Source organism: Fukomys damarensis, unplaced genomic scaffold (assembly GCF_012274545.1).
Source record: "Fukomys damarensis isolate Sample0158 unplaced genomic scaffold, DMR_v1.0_HiC HiC_scaffold_7, whole genome shotgun sequence".
Classification (NCBI taxonomy): domain Eukaryota; kingdom Metazoa; phylum Chordata; class Mammalia; order Rodentia; family Bathyergidae; genus Fukomys; species Fukomys damarensis.
In genome coordinates, this window is record NW_022900919.1 from 8,707,083 (window position 1) to 8,725,449 (window position 18,367).

The window sequence follows — 18,367 nt, forward strand, 5'->3', positions numbered from 1 at the left end:
AAAAAAAAAAAAAAAAAAAAAAGATCCCATCTCTGTATCAGTGATTTAAATTTTTGTATGTGCCCAAGTGTACTTCTGGATTTCTGCTCTATTCTATTAAACTCTGTCTATTCGTTTGCAAGTATCTTATGTTTTTAGCGACAGAGATTTGGCAGAATGTGAGGGAGAACAAGACACTCTTCCCCCATATGATCTTTTTTCCCCCCTAAAATATCAAGGTTTCTAGATACTTTCATATTTACTTTTCTACATGGTCTTTATCAAACTGTCAGGCTCTATAAAGAATTTGCTGATGTTTTTATTGAATTATTTATAAATCTATTTCAGGAGAGCTGGCATCTTTCTAATATTGGCTTATTCTATCCAAGAACAAGGCATATCTTTCCATTTATTTATGTCTACTTTTATATATTTCAGGCCTTTAAAAAGTGGTCTTCCTGTATATTTTGCACATTTCTTAATAAGTTTATATCTAAGCATTTCATTATTACTACTGTAAATGGAACTTTATTCACTGTTACACCTTTTGATTTATTTCTTTACATAGAGATGATTGATTTCTGTATGTTAATTTCATATCCTGCTTGCTTGCTTAATTCTTTTATTTTTTAAGATAATTTGAGCATTGATTCAGATTTTCAAGGTATACTACCATATCATTTATAAATAGAAATAGTTTTACTTTATATTTTCCAATTCTGTAATCTCTAATTGATTATTCTTATCTAATTGCATTGGTTCATCCTCTAGTGCAATAGTGAATAGTAGCAGGGACAATGATCATCCCTAGTTTGTTTCTAATCTTAGTGGATATGGCTCTCATGAGTCTTCTTTTTTAGTATATGTGCTGCCGAAGCGAATCTTCTTTTAACAGCTGCTGCCTTTACAACTAAAGCTTATATATTTTATGGTAAGGAAGTATCCACCAATTTCTAGTTTCTAGTCTTAAAAATTAGAAATAAATGTTGGATTTTAGCAGAGGCTTTTTCAGCATCAATGGAGACTATTGGATGATTCTTAATATGGTATATTTTATTATAATATTGAACCAACCTTGCATTGCTAGAATAATCCCCTTAGTCTTATTGAATTATTTTCCTAACATGATGTCTAAGTCTATCTTATGCTGCTATAAAAGAACACCAGAAACTGAGTAAAGTATAAAGAAAACTATTTCTCACAATTCTGGAGACTGGGAAGTCCAAGGTCAGGGAGCTGGCATGTGGTGAAGGCCTTGGCTATGTGAGTCCAAAGCAGAAGCATAAGGGCAAGAGAGGAGAAAGAAAGGGGGCCTGTACACAGCCTTTTGTAACGAACCTTCTTGCACACGATGAACCCATCAATCCATTCATGAAGGCAGAGCCTCTGCCTCTCCTTAGTCCCCGTGTCTTCTGCACAGTTGCATTGGATATTAAGTTTCCGGCACAAGCCTTTTAGGGAACACACTGAGACCACAGCAGGTGTTGATTTTGTTTGCTAATATTTGTATGTGATACTTGTTTAGGTACCAGTGTTGTATTTCCTTCAGAAAAATAATTTGGAAGCTTACCTTTATTTCTCATGCACCAAAAGAATTTATGTAGCATTGAAACCACCTGGTGTTGAGGTTTATACCTCCTGCAAAATCCGTTAGGCTTGGTGCTTCTGTTGTAGGAAATTCCTTTAAAGTTTTCTCAGTTTATTCTACAAAGATTGATATTAATGCTTTCTATCTCTAATGAAGTCATTTTGGTAAACTATCCTTTTCTAGATAATTATCCATTTCATTTATACTTTCAGATGTATTTACATAGCAAGTTGCAAAGTCATCTCATGAATTTTTAAATTTGCACTTTTTAATAGATATTTCCCCACTTTATATTTGGATTTTCTCCCTCTTTCCTTGGCTGAGTTAGGTAGTGGCTTGCCTGTTCTGATAATTTTTCTAAAAACCAGGACTTTAATTCCATAAACCTATTGTCTTCCTATTCTCTATTTCATCAATCTATGAGTTTATCTTTATTATTCTATTCTATCTTGGTGCTTTTGTTTTTGTTTTACCGAGGGTTTTTTCCTATCTTTTGAATTGGGAATTTAACTTTTTTTCATTTTATTTATCTGTTTATGGCTATAAATTTTCCTTTTCTTGCATTCAGTGTGTCAAGTTTTGGCATGTTGTATTTTCATTGTATTAACTAATTTAAAAATGAAGAAACCCTAGTAGCTTCTGGGTAATATAACTGGTCAAATCTAAAGAATTAACTTTGGTTTTGAATGGGTCAGCCTAGAAATTAAGCTCTTCTTTCTTTGCAGAAGTAGGGATAAAGCTCAGGGTACTCTACCATGAGTTACACCCCCAGGCCTTTTTAGTTTTTATTTTGTTTTAAGGCAGTGTCTTGAGAAGTTGCTCAGGTGGGCCATGAACTTGTGATCCTCTTGCCTCAGCCTCCTCAGTGCTGGGATTATAGGCCTGTGTTACTGTGCCCTGCTCCAAGCCTTTTCTTTTCTTGTGACTTTTTTAATTCTGCTGCAAACGGATGCCAGTTTGGGTAACCTTCATGTTGCCAATTTCTAACAAGATGCCACATTATCAATTTATCCAGAAAATGGTTATTGGGCACCTTTTATGGACCAATCTCCAAGCTGGCCAGACCTGGTGGTACAAGACAGGAAACAAGACAGACATGGTCCTTGTCTTTGTGAGTCCCCAGTCCACCTAAGAAGACATCTCTTAAACCAATGATTTCCAACAGTTTAGTGATTACACTGACACCAAACACATTACAGTGAGGGAAGGGGGAGGCAGGAAACTGAGGGTGCTGGTTTTTCAGTCTCCCCATTCCCACATCCATATGGTAATAGCAAATTCTTTGGGAGTAACTGGCATTGTGTCGAGAGACTCACAAACGTTAACTTATTTAAACCCTATAGAAACCCCCAGAGTTGGGTACCTATATGCTACATACTTCACAAAGAGGGAAACTGAGGCTGAGAGGTAAGTATCTTGGCCTTGATCACATCATTGAGAGTTGTTGGAGTGGACCGCTAGCACCAGGCAGTCCTCATTGTACGGTCTACTCTATACTCTTATCTGTTTCATCCCATGAGTCTCCAAGATAGTGGCATTGTGGGAATAATGCCGAGGTCAGTGCAGTAGGAGCCTTTGGGTTGCCACTGACAGAACACAACTGAAACCAGCCTGGGCTTGAAGGAGCATCATAGGCTTGTAGTTCATAAAGGAGGGTGGAGCAGCAAGATGCCCAGCAGGTAGGGTTGTAGCTGAGCCTAGGGAGGAACTACAGGGGCAGACCCTAATGCCAGGTGGGCTTTCTCCGTCCACGACTCCACTCTGCCACTCTACACCTCCTCCATCACAGCAGTGTCCTCCCCCAAGCTGGAGACCATGGCTACCATTACACCAACCCCTGTGCCTTCAGCTTGAAAGACTCAGGACTGCTAGGCCCAATTGGAATCCATTGCCCATCCCTGGATCAATCAGCGAGGCCAAGACAGTGAAGGCTGTGAGAACAGGGTGCTTCCAGGGCAGGGTCCCTGGAACTCTTCTTTATTTGGGAGCATGAACAATGAATACAGCAGGAATGAAGTAGCCCCTTCCCTTAAGAGTATCCCAGACTAGAAGGAGGAGTTACAGATTGAAAGCTCCCAGGAATACTGTATGCAGAGTTCTGTGCTATGAATCCATACTGGGGTTTATTGGAGGGAAGATTTTAGACAGAGAGAATCAGGAATTCCAGGATTGGGAAATGGGATAGAAGAAGGAAGTTCCAGGACAAGAGGGCAAAGTAGGTTTAAGAGCAGTTGCAGCTGACTGTCTGCAGGGGGGCAAGGTGTGGACACGGTGACTTCCTGAGGGTGACCCTGATGTGCCCAGTGATCTGAGTGGGGCCGAGAAGAGCTTCACACTTTCCCTGCTGGCTCCTAGCGGGGCTGGACTGGTACCTCGAACTCCAACACAGGCTCAAGGCCAGGCTTGTTGCTGCCAGGGGTGGCTCATATGTTATCCTCCCTCTTTCCAGCAGCCCTGCAGATCAAGCCTTCATGGCCCTGTCCTACACAGAGGGACATGAGGCTTCCGGAAGTCTCTTGTCTCTGGGCAGATCTCCCTTAAGTGCAGCTCAGCTATCCCCTTGGTGACGGTAGTTCGCCAAGTGTTCCTAAAGCTTCTGAGCAAGGTCACCTTCTGAATTAGTCTCAGGGGCAGGGCCTGAGTTTGTCAGCTTCCCAAAGAAGCTGAGAATAGCTGCTCTGGCCTGCACTTCCACTCACAGGCTTGAAAATCATCTCAGCTTCAGGAAACTTTCAGGTTACAGTACCCTTAAAACCCACAATGGAAGTCAGTGACTTTTTTCTCCCTTGGGTTTGGCCTTATTACCCATCAGGCCTGAAAACAATGTATGGTGACATCTTAAAGCTACATGGCTCTCGGACAGAATCAGAGGGAAAGGCTGAATTTGTGTGCGTGAAGGTTGTGCATGCTGTGGTATGGGCTGTCCTCATTCCTGCTCCTCTACAGTAACCATCTGAGGGCAGCGCCCGCCGCTCCATGAACAGCAGGGCACAGAGGTGGACTTTAAACATGCCTTTTGCATCTGCTGCTGACTGGAGTTTCTCAAATCCCATATTTAGCATGGGGCTCTGTGAAGCCAGTAGCTTTCCAAAGCGACTGGCCGCATGTTTCTCTTGTTTTTAATCACAATAGCTGCATCCCCTGAGTTTTCAACTCAGTAGCAGGAATCAACTGGGTAGCAGCTTTTCCAGATGTTCCCTCCCATGCTGGATGGCCCAGTCATGGGCCTGTCGGCACAAAAAAACAGGAAGACCAGAGAAGCAAAGCAGAAAGCAGTTTTCAATTTCTGAAAAGGAAACCATATTATTGATCTGCCTTTTAAAGGCATCTGCCTGCAGGGAGAACTAGAGAACTCTCCGGGCTCCAAATGGAAATTTCCACAGCAGTTTTGCAGTACAGAAAGCTGGTTTCATTCTAGGATGGGTGGTTTGACTAACGTTTTCATTTAGGTGAAAGGCTCCAGCAGGATTGTTTCCCTGGTCAGTAACATCCTGGGGCATACTGGGCCCCAGTGCATTCTGAAGTCAGGTTTGGACCCAGCTCTAATCTGGCCTCCAAATTAGGAACTGTCATTGGCAGGGTTCGGCCCATTGGCTCAGTACGTCACAGCTGTAAGCATTAAACATTTCCAAACAACAGTAACGTAATTTTACCTGACCCTTTTCTCCAAAAAACTCAAAGCCCACTATAAAGAATCTTTGGAAGAGAGGAGCTGGAACATGGTTTTTATTTGTTGGTTGTGGGTGAGAAAGTCGAGACTGCTAAGGTCTTCCACGGTCCTGGGTCATGGCCCAGAGCAAACCACCCTGTCCTTGCTGTGTCCACTTATTCCTGCAACTGGCCACACACTCAGAGCCTCCTTCTTAAAGAAGGTCACTTTATGTACAGTTGTGTCCTGGAATTCCTTCAGCAGCCCACTTTCGTTTTACTTTGCCAGTAGCAGTTTTGGTGTTTTTCTTGTTGCCCTCAGTACGACAGGAAATCCAGAAATTCAGAGTCCCCAAAGACTCACCGCATCGGCCACCTCATTTTCAAGTGTAGACCCTCCATTGTTTCTCTGTCACCCTGACTTTTCTCTCCTGACTCATTGCTGGGCTGCAGTAGTCCACTTCGTATTTTCTGACAGACAAAGGTCACAGTAGTGTCAATTTCATTAAAACAAAACAAAACAAAAAAAAAACTGTTCTTGGGTTGAGAGTTTGCTTAGACTCACAGCATGCATTGCCCAAAGGTGTTTGTAAATCAGCTGATCTGAAAATGACAGCTGACATTTAAAGGGGTGAAGGCCATTCACTCTTGGCCTCCTTTGGAGCATGTGTGGAGCCTTCCTTCCTTGCCTGCTGTCGTCTGGGCACCAGTGAGAATCCCCGGTCTCCTAACAGATGCAGGAAGGAGGAGCTCTCCTGAGGTCAGGGCCCCGGCAGCCCAGGCACAGCCCCTCTACTTCCGCTGTCCTGTAGGAAACACAGATGGGCAGTGGGCACAGACTCAGCCATCTTTGCTCCTCAAATATCAGAACTTGTACTGCAGCTTGGCAAGTGTGCAGCACCTTAGAGGTTCCTCGGCTGTCATTAGGGTCCAGAGGGGTACAGAGCCATGGGTCAGATAAATATCCAGGCTTAAGGCTGTCTGGTGACTTGGGGGAACCTCACTGAATGCAGGAGGACAGTGAGTTTATCGGTGATGGACAGTCATGGAAGGAAAGGCCAAGCGCCTACAGCATACACTGAATATAGCCTTAAACAAGTTGAAAAGTGGTCAGAAGTGGCAGGTGCAAGTGGCACAGATTCTAGAAGGATGGGAGATCACTGAACTCCCTGTTGTCAGAAAAAAGTGCCAAGGAAAGGCTCAGTTTTAGAAGAGTCCGCTCCCCCTGCTCTGCTCGGCTCCCCAACAGGCCGGTGTGACCTGTACAGAGCTCACCGGCTTTCCACCTCTGGACCAAGCCCTGCCTTTGTGCACAGAAGGCTCCACCTCCGTAGCAAGTCCTGCTGATGTGCTTGTCTCTAAACATTTGTGTTGCAGTTGTGCTGGAGAAAGATGATGGTAGCTTGCTCCAAGACAGTGGCCAGGGGATGGAGCAAAGTCATGGGGGAGTCCAGGGATGGCAGTAAGGACATAGAGCCCACGGCACTTGGCAACCTGGAGGTGAGGAGTGAGGATGTGGCAAGGATGGCATCCACGCCCAGGGGCTGGTATTAGGAGATCCTGAGGGACAGCTCTACGAGGGGACCCAGGAGCCGCTGTGTGGGTGGTGTCTGGGCTCCCATCATCCTTCATGTCCCGTTTCCCTCCACAGCCTCTTCCCCATCACTCGTGTTTCTCCCATGGGGGGGGCTCCCTGTCCACCCACTCGTGTATGAACCCACGGATCCTGGGATTACTGACCCTCTAAGGAAGAGCTAGGGGGTCTGTGTGTAAGAGACAGACAGAGAAAGAGGGTGCGGGGCACATTTCCTGAAACACTTAGGCTTCCTTCTCCCGGGGTCTCTGCACCAGCTCTGCCTCCTCCTTCCCTGGTGGTCTCCACACTGCCTGCCATCCTGCAGTTCTCAGCTTTAATGTCACCTTCTACCTCTGCCACCCACCACACCTCCTTTTATTCTCCCTCACCGCCCCACGTCACTGTTCTTCATAGTTCCTGTCACAAGTTGTGACAACGCAACACATCCTTTTATACAGTCGGTCTCCCCATCTCACTGGAGGCCCGAGAGCTGGGCACACGTCACTGAGGCAGGCACAGGGCTGGCAAACTGCAGCTGCAGAAAGGAAGCCACAGTGGATATGGAGGAAGAAACTGTCCCCGAGGACGAGGCTGAGGGGAACCAGTGGACCCCTGACACCGTCTCCCCCAAGGAGCTCTGTCTGCTGCGTTGCCTTTTGGCTGATCCTTTTCATTCCTGAAGTTAATCGCGTCCGTCTGCCTTAGAATGATTAGTAAATGAAAACATTCCTATTTCCTTAAGTATTGAAATCATTTCACACTTCTGTGCACGATGGTTTCTAGAGTCTTTTCTTAATGCCTTGTGGGGATCCACAGGAAAACAGCTGCACACTTCGCGAGTGTGGGTAATTCCTTCCTATGGGGGGAGAGAGTGGCGACTTCAGATCCTCAGCATTAGAGTGGTTTTTTTGTTTGTTTTTTGGTACCGGGGATGGGGTCCTTGCGATTGCAAGGCAGGCGGTGGAACCACTGAGCTAAATCCCCAGCCCATTTGAGTGGTTTTTAAAACGTACCTTTCTATGGCTTTCCTCTTCATTTCCCATAAAGAAAATACAAATGATGGCATAATATACTTGATGTGGACCCTTACCAGGAAAAAAATAGGCCTTTCTCCATTTCTTATCATGAAGTCAGGTAGACTTGAAATTTAAAGGACCGCAGCTGGAGGCCTGGTGGTCCTGCCTCTGTCAATAAATAGGGTGCATCCCATCAGCACTGTCATTATCTGAACACCCCAGTGGGAATGATGATGTGGGTCCTCACTGTCGGAGGAGGAGACACCACCAGGCCACCTCTGCAGGGCGGCTGCTGTGGAGACAGCCCCAAAGGGTGGCCCCACGATTTCAGAGACACCGTCAAAACAATGTACTCCCTGCCGGGTTGGTTACTTGACGTGCGGGTGTGTTTAAACTACAGTGTACTTGGTCAGCTAATTTCCACACAGTAGCTGCCCCAGGCCACCCTCTGTCTACACTGGAAAGTGTGTTAACTTGGAAGCACAGAAGTAGGACCCAACTTCCAGGGCTCCTGAGTACTTGGAAACCTGGCTTTTAAATCTCAAAGTCATGTCAAAAATAGTTTTTAAATTTTGCATCTAATGCTTATTACTATTTTCTTTTTCAGCACTGGGGATTGAACCCAGGGCCTTTGCACGGAGCTGTATCTCCGGCTACCCACCCCACCCCCTTTTTAAAATCTGCAGACAAGGTCTCCCTAAGTCACTAAGTTGCCCACCCTGGGTTTGAACTTTGATCTTCCGGCTTCAGCCAGTTTCTCTCTTAACCACCCTAGCTTTGCAAATGACTCCTGAGAGAAAGCAGCAAATAGTAAACAGCACTTGTTCTCCCATGGGCCTTACCTGGAGTGTGATCTTGAAGATTTTCCACACTGCACTCACAGTGGAGCTTCCTTACCACAGCGTTTAGCAACTGACCCGTCCCCGGAGCCCCGTGTCCCAGCTGTGTTAGGCTTGCTCGCATATTTAAGCACTTACTCATTTTTAAACAGTCAGCCATCACATCAATGTCTGTGCCTCTGTGCCGGGAATGTGCTGGGCCTGGTAACAAAGAGGTGAGCGAGATGAACTTGGTCACTCAAAGCCAAGGAAGTGAAAAGCGCCCCCTGTGGCATTTAAGGGATAGCAGAAATACTGTGATGGATTCTCAGAGCCCCTGCATATGAGATCAGAGAGGAACACTAATAGAGGTCCCTGTGATTCATCTGGACTCTCAGATCTCGTTTATTCACCACAAGGAAAAGCAAGAAACACCATTTGGTGGCTTGCTTCAAAGAGAAGGGCGCTGGCCTCTGAGAACAGTCAAGAGTGCAGGACGTCTTTATTTCCGGTGGAGAAGGTCCTAAGGTCAAGGTTTGGGGGTTCTTAGCTCAGCCAGATGTTGACAATGCCCAGCTCCCAGTAGATTCAACTAACATTTGTTGACTTTTATTCTTTTGATGTCACTGTTTTCAGCAAAAGAATCAAAACAGCGATGTCACACAAAAATGCTTATACAAATTAAGCTGAGAAGCAGAACACTGAAAATTCAATGTATGTTCCCTAAATAAATATACAGCTATTAAAACAGTTTCTAGGTGAAGCTTCTAATGAGCTAATTTCCAGTTTAAAAGAGGTCATCTGGATGCATGGCAGCACACTGAGCATTACCCTCACCGGGCTTTGCCCCTCCATTGTCATTTGTGTATTTTTTTTTTTTGGTCACTTCTTAAACGCCCTTAAATGCAGCTCTCAAAATGTCAGCTGTCCAGGATAACGTCTCCCCTTGTGACATCGCCACTGTTGAAAGTGGAGCCTTGGGCATAGCTTGGGCTATTAGTATTTCCCTGGGGCGTCTGGCTGGTGAACCCACCTTTGTTGATGTCACAGTGGACAGACTGAGGGGAGAAACTATGGATCTTCAGCATTCCAGTCTTTTCTTGAGTACCTGTCCAAGAGTATCTCTGGAAAAGGTTCGTTTTAGTTTCATAATGGAAAATGTAACAGATTTTAGTAAACTGATGTCAATAAATACAACACTTTGCATACCATTATAACTTTAGGACATGTAATGTATTTTAAAAGACATTTGATTAAAATTTTAAAAAAAGACAATTCATTATAATTGGAGGATGAGCCAGGTGTGGCACTGAACACCCACAGTCCTTGGAAGGCTGAAGTAGGAGGACTGCAAGTTCAAGACCAGCCTGGGCTACAAGTGAGTAGGACAGCCTGGGTAACAGAATGGGACCCTGTTTCAAAGGAATAAAAGAAAAAAATGGAGGAAACTTGGAAAAGTAAAAAGAAAATGTTAATTTCCTCTGTTAATGAGTTTGTTTCATTTTCAGATACATTCATTGATTTTTCACTTAACTGACATCTTAAAAATACTTCTGAAAGAAAATTAGTTACAAATAGAAAGGCATCTGTGAAAGAGTAGTTCAGTTAATGGATGAACCAGGTTCTTTTGCCTTGGCGCCTGCCGTGGCCTCTCTGGGTGCTGTCATGGTAAATGGGCTTAGACAGGGGCTGGAGATCTGTCCCTCCCTGCCAGGGGTCAGCCTTTGCCCCTCTTCTTACTTCAACTGGGATTTTAGGCAAATCTGGAATAAGTAGATTTGGGGTGGGGGTAGGGTGGGGAATCTATTACAACCAAGAATAGAGGAGTCTTGGAGGGTCCAGAGGTATGGGGGGGTGGCACTTACATCTCCAGGCCTTGATTATGGAAAAGGGTCACTTTGCCCAATGCTGATCCCTTCTCCTGTCTTCATCCTCTACCAACATAATGTCACCAGTGAAAATGATCGGCACACGCAGCCTAGAAGGAGTGGGTGGTTAGTAGAACCGCCTAGACATGGTATGAGCCCTACCAGTCACCTCCTCATTCCTCCTTCCCAGGAGACTACTCATTAAATGTATCTCTTCTCTAGAGGGTGAGGGCCCAGGAAGAAGATGCTTCAAACCACAGAGGAGTTAGGATGGAAATTCCTCCCATGTAGATTGTACAGGCCATCTGTTAAGGCACAGTAAAGTGAGACCTCAGATTGTCTCAAATAATTAGGATTGTCAGAAAAGCTCTAAAGCCACAGTGAATGAATTAACACCACGGTATGCCAACTTCAGTGCCTCTCATCATGAACCTCATTGGAGGCACTCATCAATATGTAAACAGTGAAGTTGGAGCAGTGGGTTTAAAATTAGACCTGATGTCTTATACGAAGTGAAGGCATTTCTGGTCTGGAAGGAGACAGTGAGTCGGGGGTGAGTGCGGAGAGCATGGCCTCTCCCTGGACTGGCAGTGAGCAGGGATGTGGGCTGGCCTCCAGGCTCACTGTCCCCTTCCAGCACCTCTCTGCTGCTAGGCTGTGTGGAGGAAGCTCTGCCTCATCCAGGGGGACACGACTCATGCTTCCAAAGGCTGCATCCTGAGCTGAGTGCTGGAAGAGTTTCAGCAAGTATCATGGCTGTCAAACACGTGTCCTACCTCTCCTCTCGGTTCAACAGAGCTTCCTCCAGGTTCCTGAAGATCCAAGGTCACAAGAGCCTATCTGTTGATAAAAGTGACATGGGCTGAGACCCATGGAATGTGCAGCTCATGCCAGGGCCCCAGCACAGATTTAGAAAGTCAGAGGCTTGTTGGACAGAGGAGCTGGGATCCTGGTCTTTACAGAATTTGAATTGTGTACTGAACAAAATAATAGAAAGAGGTTACTACTTCCTGGTGCTGTATAATTCAATTAAGAAATAGTGAATAGTTTCTGTTATGTAAAAAATTCATCATATTCTTGGCTGACATTTCCTTCCTTCAAAAGACGACCACACTCTTGGATTCCAGAACCACATCCCCAATCCCTCAGATTTAAACAAGCACTCAGACAGCTTTGAAATTTTCCACAGCTCATAAAGACAGAGAATTTTGGCTGCTTGCATTTTAATTTTTCTTGAAGACCTAAAATTGTTTAGCAGATCAGAATGAATACAGTCCTTAGTACTATGTCCCCAAACTGTCACACTTTTTTAAAAACTCAAGCTGTTACACATACAGAAAACTTAATTCAATATTTTAAAAATGTAATAAGAAATATTTCAGGTATGCAGAAAAGTATGTGTAACAAACACCTTTGAACTATTAACATAATAAAAAACATGACCCATACAGTTGACCTCTCTTGTATAACTAACTATCTGGAATTTGATGTTATTCCCATGCTTTGTAAAAATTTTACTATGGCTTTGTTTTGAGTATTTTAAAACTTCATATTATATGCATTTACTTGAAATTTGCTTTTTCCACTTGATATTATAATCCTGAGCTTGATCTGTGTGAAGCGACATGTAATTATCAAACGTTTGCTCTTATGCATATTGTATATATGATAGAGTACCTGTAAATAGCACTGTCATTATCTGTTACTACATATTAAATTGTTCTACAAAGGGGTTATATCAATTTTAACACCACAATATGGAAAACAGTTCTTATTGCTTCATATCTTTGACAAAGCTTGGTATCATCAGGGTATAATTTTTGCAGTCTGATGGGAGAAGGGACACTTGAAGTTTTCATTTGCATTTCTGATTATTAGTGAAATTAAGCATGTTTATTGGCCAGTTTTTAACTCCTTGGATAATCTATATCTTCTGGCCATTTTTTCTATTGCAAGGTTGTTATTGTTTTTTCTTACTACCTTTTAAGAGTGTTTTCTATATTCTGAATGCTTAGTTTTTCTCAGCTGTGGATATGACAGATATCTTCACTCATCTGGACGGTCTTTGTACTTCACTTATGGTGAATTTTGGTGCAAAGATGTTTGACATTTTTGTATACTGTAGTTAAATTTTAATCTTTTATTTTTGGTTTATTCTGATCTTATCTAAGAAATACTTCCCTGCCTAGAGATCATAAGTATGTCCATCTAAAAGCTCCCCGATTTTGAATTTCACAATTAACTCATGAAGTATTTCTGGGTTTAATTTTTGTGTTTGACATGACAGGTTCTGTTTCCTTTCATCGGCAAAACCAGTGGTCCAGGTACCATTTATTGACTAGTCCACCTCTTACTCACCAATCATTACGGCTAGTTCTGTCGTCTGTCAAGTACAGCTCTGCCCAGTTTTCAGTGGCCTGTCTGTCCATGATGAAAATCATGCTGTCTTGATGACTATAATTTTACAAGAGACCTTGGCATCTGGAGTCAAGCAAGTTCCTACCCTTCATTCTTCTTCAAAACTATTTTGAACATTTATGGCACACCTTTAATTTTTAGTCTTTCTTTGAGTTTGCTCTGACCCTAGTATAAACAATCAAATGCTAAGACCTAAGCGAAAAGAAGCAATTAAGCCAAAGTCAGCCCTAGATAAACAATAAGCTGAATATTTAATGCTTAGTAACTAAGAAATCATTGTGTCACAATGAGTAAAGAAAGCCCATATTGGCTGGGGATTTAGCTCAGTGGTTTGGTGGGCTGAGTTCAATCCCCAGTACAAAAAAAAACCAAACAAACAAACAAAAAAAAAACCATATAAAATAAAACATTTATTCACACACACACACACACACACACACACACAAACTCTTTTGTTTTTAATTTTCTGGGCTGTAACAGTTTAAAAATAGAAACCAGAGACCCATCCTCTGCTCAGTACCAATGTTCTTGCCTTTATTTATAGAAACTACTACTCTTAAATATCTTTTACATAAAGAGAGATATATGAAATAGTAGTAAACAGTACAGTTATTTGTTGGCTTCCTCAGAACAGCCAAATCAAATGTCAGACTGTCCCTAAGAGAAACCCCAGAAGGCTCTAACTCCATTACAGCATGGGTCTAAGAATGAGGTATTCTTTCTCTCATTCAAGGGAGACTTTATTTTCCTGCAAAGTGCTCTTGGTGACATTTCCATTCCCTCACCATGACTGCTTGTGTTTTGCAGTGTCTTCAGATTCAGACGCTTTTGTACGGACCCCAGGACAAGAGGACCGTGGCCACCCAGCAATCAGTGGACGTCCTATCCAGGTGAGATTTGGTGTCCCCTTGCTCTTTCTCAGAGGATCACATTCCTCCCCCATTCAGAACCTCTGAGAAAACTGTTTTTACCAGGCTCTGTGGACACTTTTACCAACTGACTTTTCCTCCACTGCATACATGAGACCAATTCCTTTGAAAACCCTCTTGTGAAATATCTCCTGTGCCCAGATAGTGGAAAGAATTCACTCCTGAATAATGTCAGAAACACAGGCTAGCTTTTAGCCCCTGCAGGTCTGTCTGGGCCCCGTGCTGTTGAGGGAGGGAGGGGCCCACTGGAACTGCACCTTGACTTCCTGCAGCCCTCTGGGTGTCCATCAGAACAGGATCAGTGAGTCCCTGGCCGTGCCTTGAAGGCTGGGCTGTTTCCTTTCTCAGTCCCTGAGCAGAGACCCAGCACTCTCCAGGGAAGGCCCCCACTTCATAGCTCGTGTCTCCCCAGAGTGCAGGAGCCGAGGGCGAAGTCCACCCTCAGGGGAGCCTCCTAAAGTGGAGCCCCAGACCCAACCAGCAGGGGTACCCCTTTGAGGGCAGGGAAGACAAGCCAGGGAGGCCTCCTGCCCACCTTGCCAGTCCTCTCTGCTCGTCTTGCTCACACAGCTGACCAGATGTTCTCTGCCCAGCTCACCACAGGAGTACCAGGGAATCAAGACGGGAGAAACCTTTGCATCTGATGCTCTTGTGCTGGGGTTCTCCTCTCCAGGGTACCTCCCCTCCAAGGTGTCTCAGCACAGGTTGGAGAGAAGCCGTGTGAAGGCCTGAGGGGCCACCCTCACCCCACCTCTGCTTGTTTGCAGGGCACCCGAGGGCGCCATGAAGCCAAGGCAGTCTCCAAAAGCCAAAGCAGCCTTCTGCACCAGTGCCCCTCAGTGCTCTATCCCCAGGAAGGGCAGGCCCAACCAGGCAGACTGAAATCCCCACCATGTACACCCCAGAGAAAGCTTTGGGCCTCTGGGGTGCTGCTGTGCAAATCTCTCTCTGGCCAGAAGGTGGAATTTTTAACAGTCCTGACACAGATCTTCAAGGCTGGCTGTCTGAATGTTCTACAGCAACACCACCGCCCACCCTCCCCACCACCGGCGGGCCACATTTTGACAGTGGATGCCCTTCAGGGGGAGCTGGGACTGCTATTTGGATTTTTGTCCATCAGCATTACTATGGCTGAAAGACTTCCCTTCGAAAGTGCAGAACTTCCTGTGCAGGAAATTAAACTGGGCGTGATTGTACGCATAGCCCCTTGCATGGATCTGGGGTCAGATTTGAAACAGTAAGACGCTGGAAAAAGCCATTTTCTTATAGGAACCGAGAATAAAATGCCAATAAAGAGAAACTTGAGAGTACTGGTGTATGTGTTTTAAAATGAAGACTGGGGCTGAAGTGTAACTCAGTGGCAGAGCACTTCTGTGGCACCTGTGAGGCCCTGGGTTCCATTCCCAGCCCTGCAAGCAACAAAACAAAAAGACAAAAAGAGAACCATCCCAGGGATCCTCAGAACCTGAAAAGGTACACAGAGGCACTGCCCTTCATTCCTGTGCTTGGTTGCTCACTGGATTTTGCTGAGCACCTATTATATCTGTGTTAAGAACTGGGGACAGAAGAATAAGCAAGACACCCAGTGTCCCCACTGTCTCAGAGGTTGTGACCTCGTATGACACAGACATCAAACACGACGGTGGAATTAGTAGTAACTGCAATGGAGGGAAAGAACTGAGACACTGGCATGGGTGGTGAGTGGATGTCACTTGGCCTAGGGGTCAGGGAGGTAGATTTAAGGTTAGAACAAAGCTGGGCAGGACCTGAGGCCTGCATGGAGGCTGTGGGGGGAGGGGCACTGCCGCTTCCGCCTGTGGCCTCTGCTCCAGGCAGGACGAACAACTGATTCTAAGGCTAGCACGGTCCCTCGTGCTGTCCACAGTGGCCCTCAGTGTCCTCAGGAGCCCCTACCCACACACACCATGCCAGACCCAGGCCTGTGGGGTGAGAGCAAGGTACAAAAAGGTGTGAGTCGTGCTTACCAAGCCCTACCTAAAGACATCGTTTTGGTGGAGATGGTACATAGAAGTGTGCTATGGCCCATGTGTGTCCCCTCAAGAACTCATTCTTGAAACTCTAATCCCCATCATGATGATATTCTGAAGCAGGGCCCTTTAAGGAGTAGGTCATGAGGCACAGCCTGTGTCTTCGTAAGATGTGACGCAGAAAGATGATCTTTCTTTTTAGCACGAGGGCACAACTATGAGACGGTTGTGTACAAGCCAGGAAGCAAAGCCCTACCACAAAGTGAATCTGTAGGGTCCTTGATCTGGACTTCCCAGCCTACAGACACAGAAGTAACTATGTGGGTGAAATCTCCTAGGGTACAGTATTCTGTCATAGGAGCACATCTGAAGACGTGTGTATTTCGATGCATTACTTCCTTTCTGTATTTCTTGGAATAAGCATATCTTGGATTCACAGAAACGAAATACATTTGAAAATGTATTCACCAGAAAGAGTGAATTAGGAATGTCTCATCAAATGTTTCCCATTAAATTTAACTTCTACAAGAAAGGAAGAATACAGCCCTTTGTGTTTTAATTTCTGTTGCTAACCACCTGTTTGTTGATTACAGCCAGGTAACTATATCTAGTTGTCCTTTGTTTCAGGCTCCCATAATTTTTTCTTTTCGGATTCCTAAGAAACAGCCATAATTAATCTTCAGTTGTGCTTAAGGTAACCACTTTCCCGGTACTTCACAGGACAGTCCTGGTTTTAGCACTGAAAGTCCTGCGCCCTGGGTAAAAATGGGATGGTCCGTTATACCCTGCTGGCCCTAGGTTTCCAGGTTGTGGCAACAGCATTTTCGCCGTAAGCTGTCCAGTCTGTGCTTGATTCCAAGCCGTGTCCGCCATGCTTTCCAGTCCTGTGTCAATGATAGCGAGTTCTGATTCAAGGGAGGAGTTATATTTTGCCCAATAATTCTGTCCTATTGTAAAAACTTACACGAAAACTCCTATTTGTTTTAGAGTTTGAAAGAAACCACACCAAAACTGACCGGAAACATTCATTCTCTTTAGGAACAATGTGGTCTTTTTTTTTCCTCAGATTTTTATTTCTATACATTCTTGTGACATTTCCCTTCGAGGGAACAGGAGGTTAGCAAAATCAGCTTCTTAGATGATTCCATTCTACGTAGACATCTTAAACTGTCGAAACAAACAGTGGGGAGTTGAGAAACAGTCAGTGAATACTGCTTTCTCTAAAAATCATAAACAGGGGCAACAGTGGCTGCTACCACCCTGTCCAACCACAACACTGATTTCTCCTGCCTCCACAGTGACTGGTTTTATAGAGTAGAAGCTGTGAGGTGCCTTAGCTCACCACAGGGACGAAGGCAAGCCTTGGCCCTGGCTGACCCAGACACTTAGACCTGAGGACGGCTTGCCGGTCCGGTCCTCAGTGGTGAATGCTTCAGGCGGATATGCATTCCGACACAGAGAGGAAAATGAAAACCAAAGATGCATATTGTCTGAAGTAAGTGAAGTGGGTCATGATAGCAATAACCTGTCCACATCAGCACCCATTCACAAAGCTCATGGGTGAGGATGGTGAACATCAGCCAGCCCCACTGAGGCTCACCGTGTCGTCATCAAACAGGAGGGTGGCACCCTGGCCAAATCCTAGTAAATCACTTAGATACCATTCAGTGCCTGTTGCCGCAGAAATACATCACATCTTTGCCTGTGTGAGAAACAAGGAGCCCTGGTAAAGCGGTCACCTGTCTACCAGTCTGACAGTCACTAGTTTGCCCGGCAGATGGGTAACAAGGATTTAAAGGTGCAATTCGTAGCAACTTCCTTTCTATATCCTGACTCGAATCATCTTGAAAGCTGTACTGTATTTCTCCTCCATTCATCAACTAAGAAAACTCTCGCCTTGACGTATCAGCTGTAGCTATTCCAGGGCCCAGACACCAACCCTCTTACAGGGCGCCGGAAGAGCTCTCCACACTGTTCCATGCCACCGTCAGAACCTACCTGAAGGTGGCGCCACCTCAGACCCTTCTTCCTCAGTACACTACAGGCAGGTCTGCGGAGCTGTTACAGGAAGCACAGCCTAGGCAGTATCACTTGAAAGCAACTGGTCTGGACTACAAGAGTGCTGTGCTGCTAGAGATGCTATTCCTATGTGATGACACACCTTTAGAGATGGGAGCTTTAAAAACAATACCCATGTGTAAAATAAAACAAATCCAAACAAGCTCACCCTAGTATCTTAAATTCAGTGGTACACCTGCAGGTTCGCAGTGCATGGCCCAGGAGTGGGGCCTTTGTCACCCTCCAGTGCTCGGTTGCCGGAGAAGTACCTGGCTCCTTCCTCCAAACACCTCGCTCTAACACACTGTGTTTCCCTGGACTGAACACTCCCACTGCCAGGATCACTGCTGAGAAGTGCAAAAAGCTTCTGCGAGGTTGTTGCTTTCTTATTCTTCACCCTGAGCTCAGAAAGACCTTGGATCCATGAGTGGTGGGTCGAGAACAGCTTCTCTGGGAGGCACGGCCCACCTCATGTTGCTAG

The 18,367-nt window shown here is 45.0% G+C and overlaps 1 protein-coding gene across 14 annotated transcripts in view; it reads left to right on the plus strand.

Annotated features, from left to right (window-relative positions):
* Positions 1-15,198, plus strand: part of Ttc23 (tetratricopeptide repeat domain 23) — an 80,488-nt gene extending 65,290 nt beyond the window's left edge. For 10 of the 14 annotated variants that reach the window (XM_010607857.3, XM_010607865.2, XM_010607863.2 and 7 more), the window contains 3 exons: positions 6,593-6,715; positions 13,719-13,801; positions 14,434-14,682. In XM_010607857.3, coding sequence (XP_010606159.2) covers positions 6,593-6,715; positions 13,719-13,801; positions 14,434-14,572 — 345 coding nt within the window. In that variant the 3' untranslated portion in view covers positions 14,573-14,682. Of the gene's footprint in view, positions 1-6,592; positions 6,716-7,249; positions 7,562-13,718; positions 13,802-14,433 lie in introns of those variants that run through there. The other 4 variants (XM_033761072.1, XM_033761074.1, XM_033761073.1 and 1 more) reach the window with 4 other exon arrangements.
* The last annotated feature ends 3,169 nt before the right edge of the window (positions 15,199-18,367 follow it).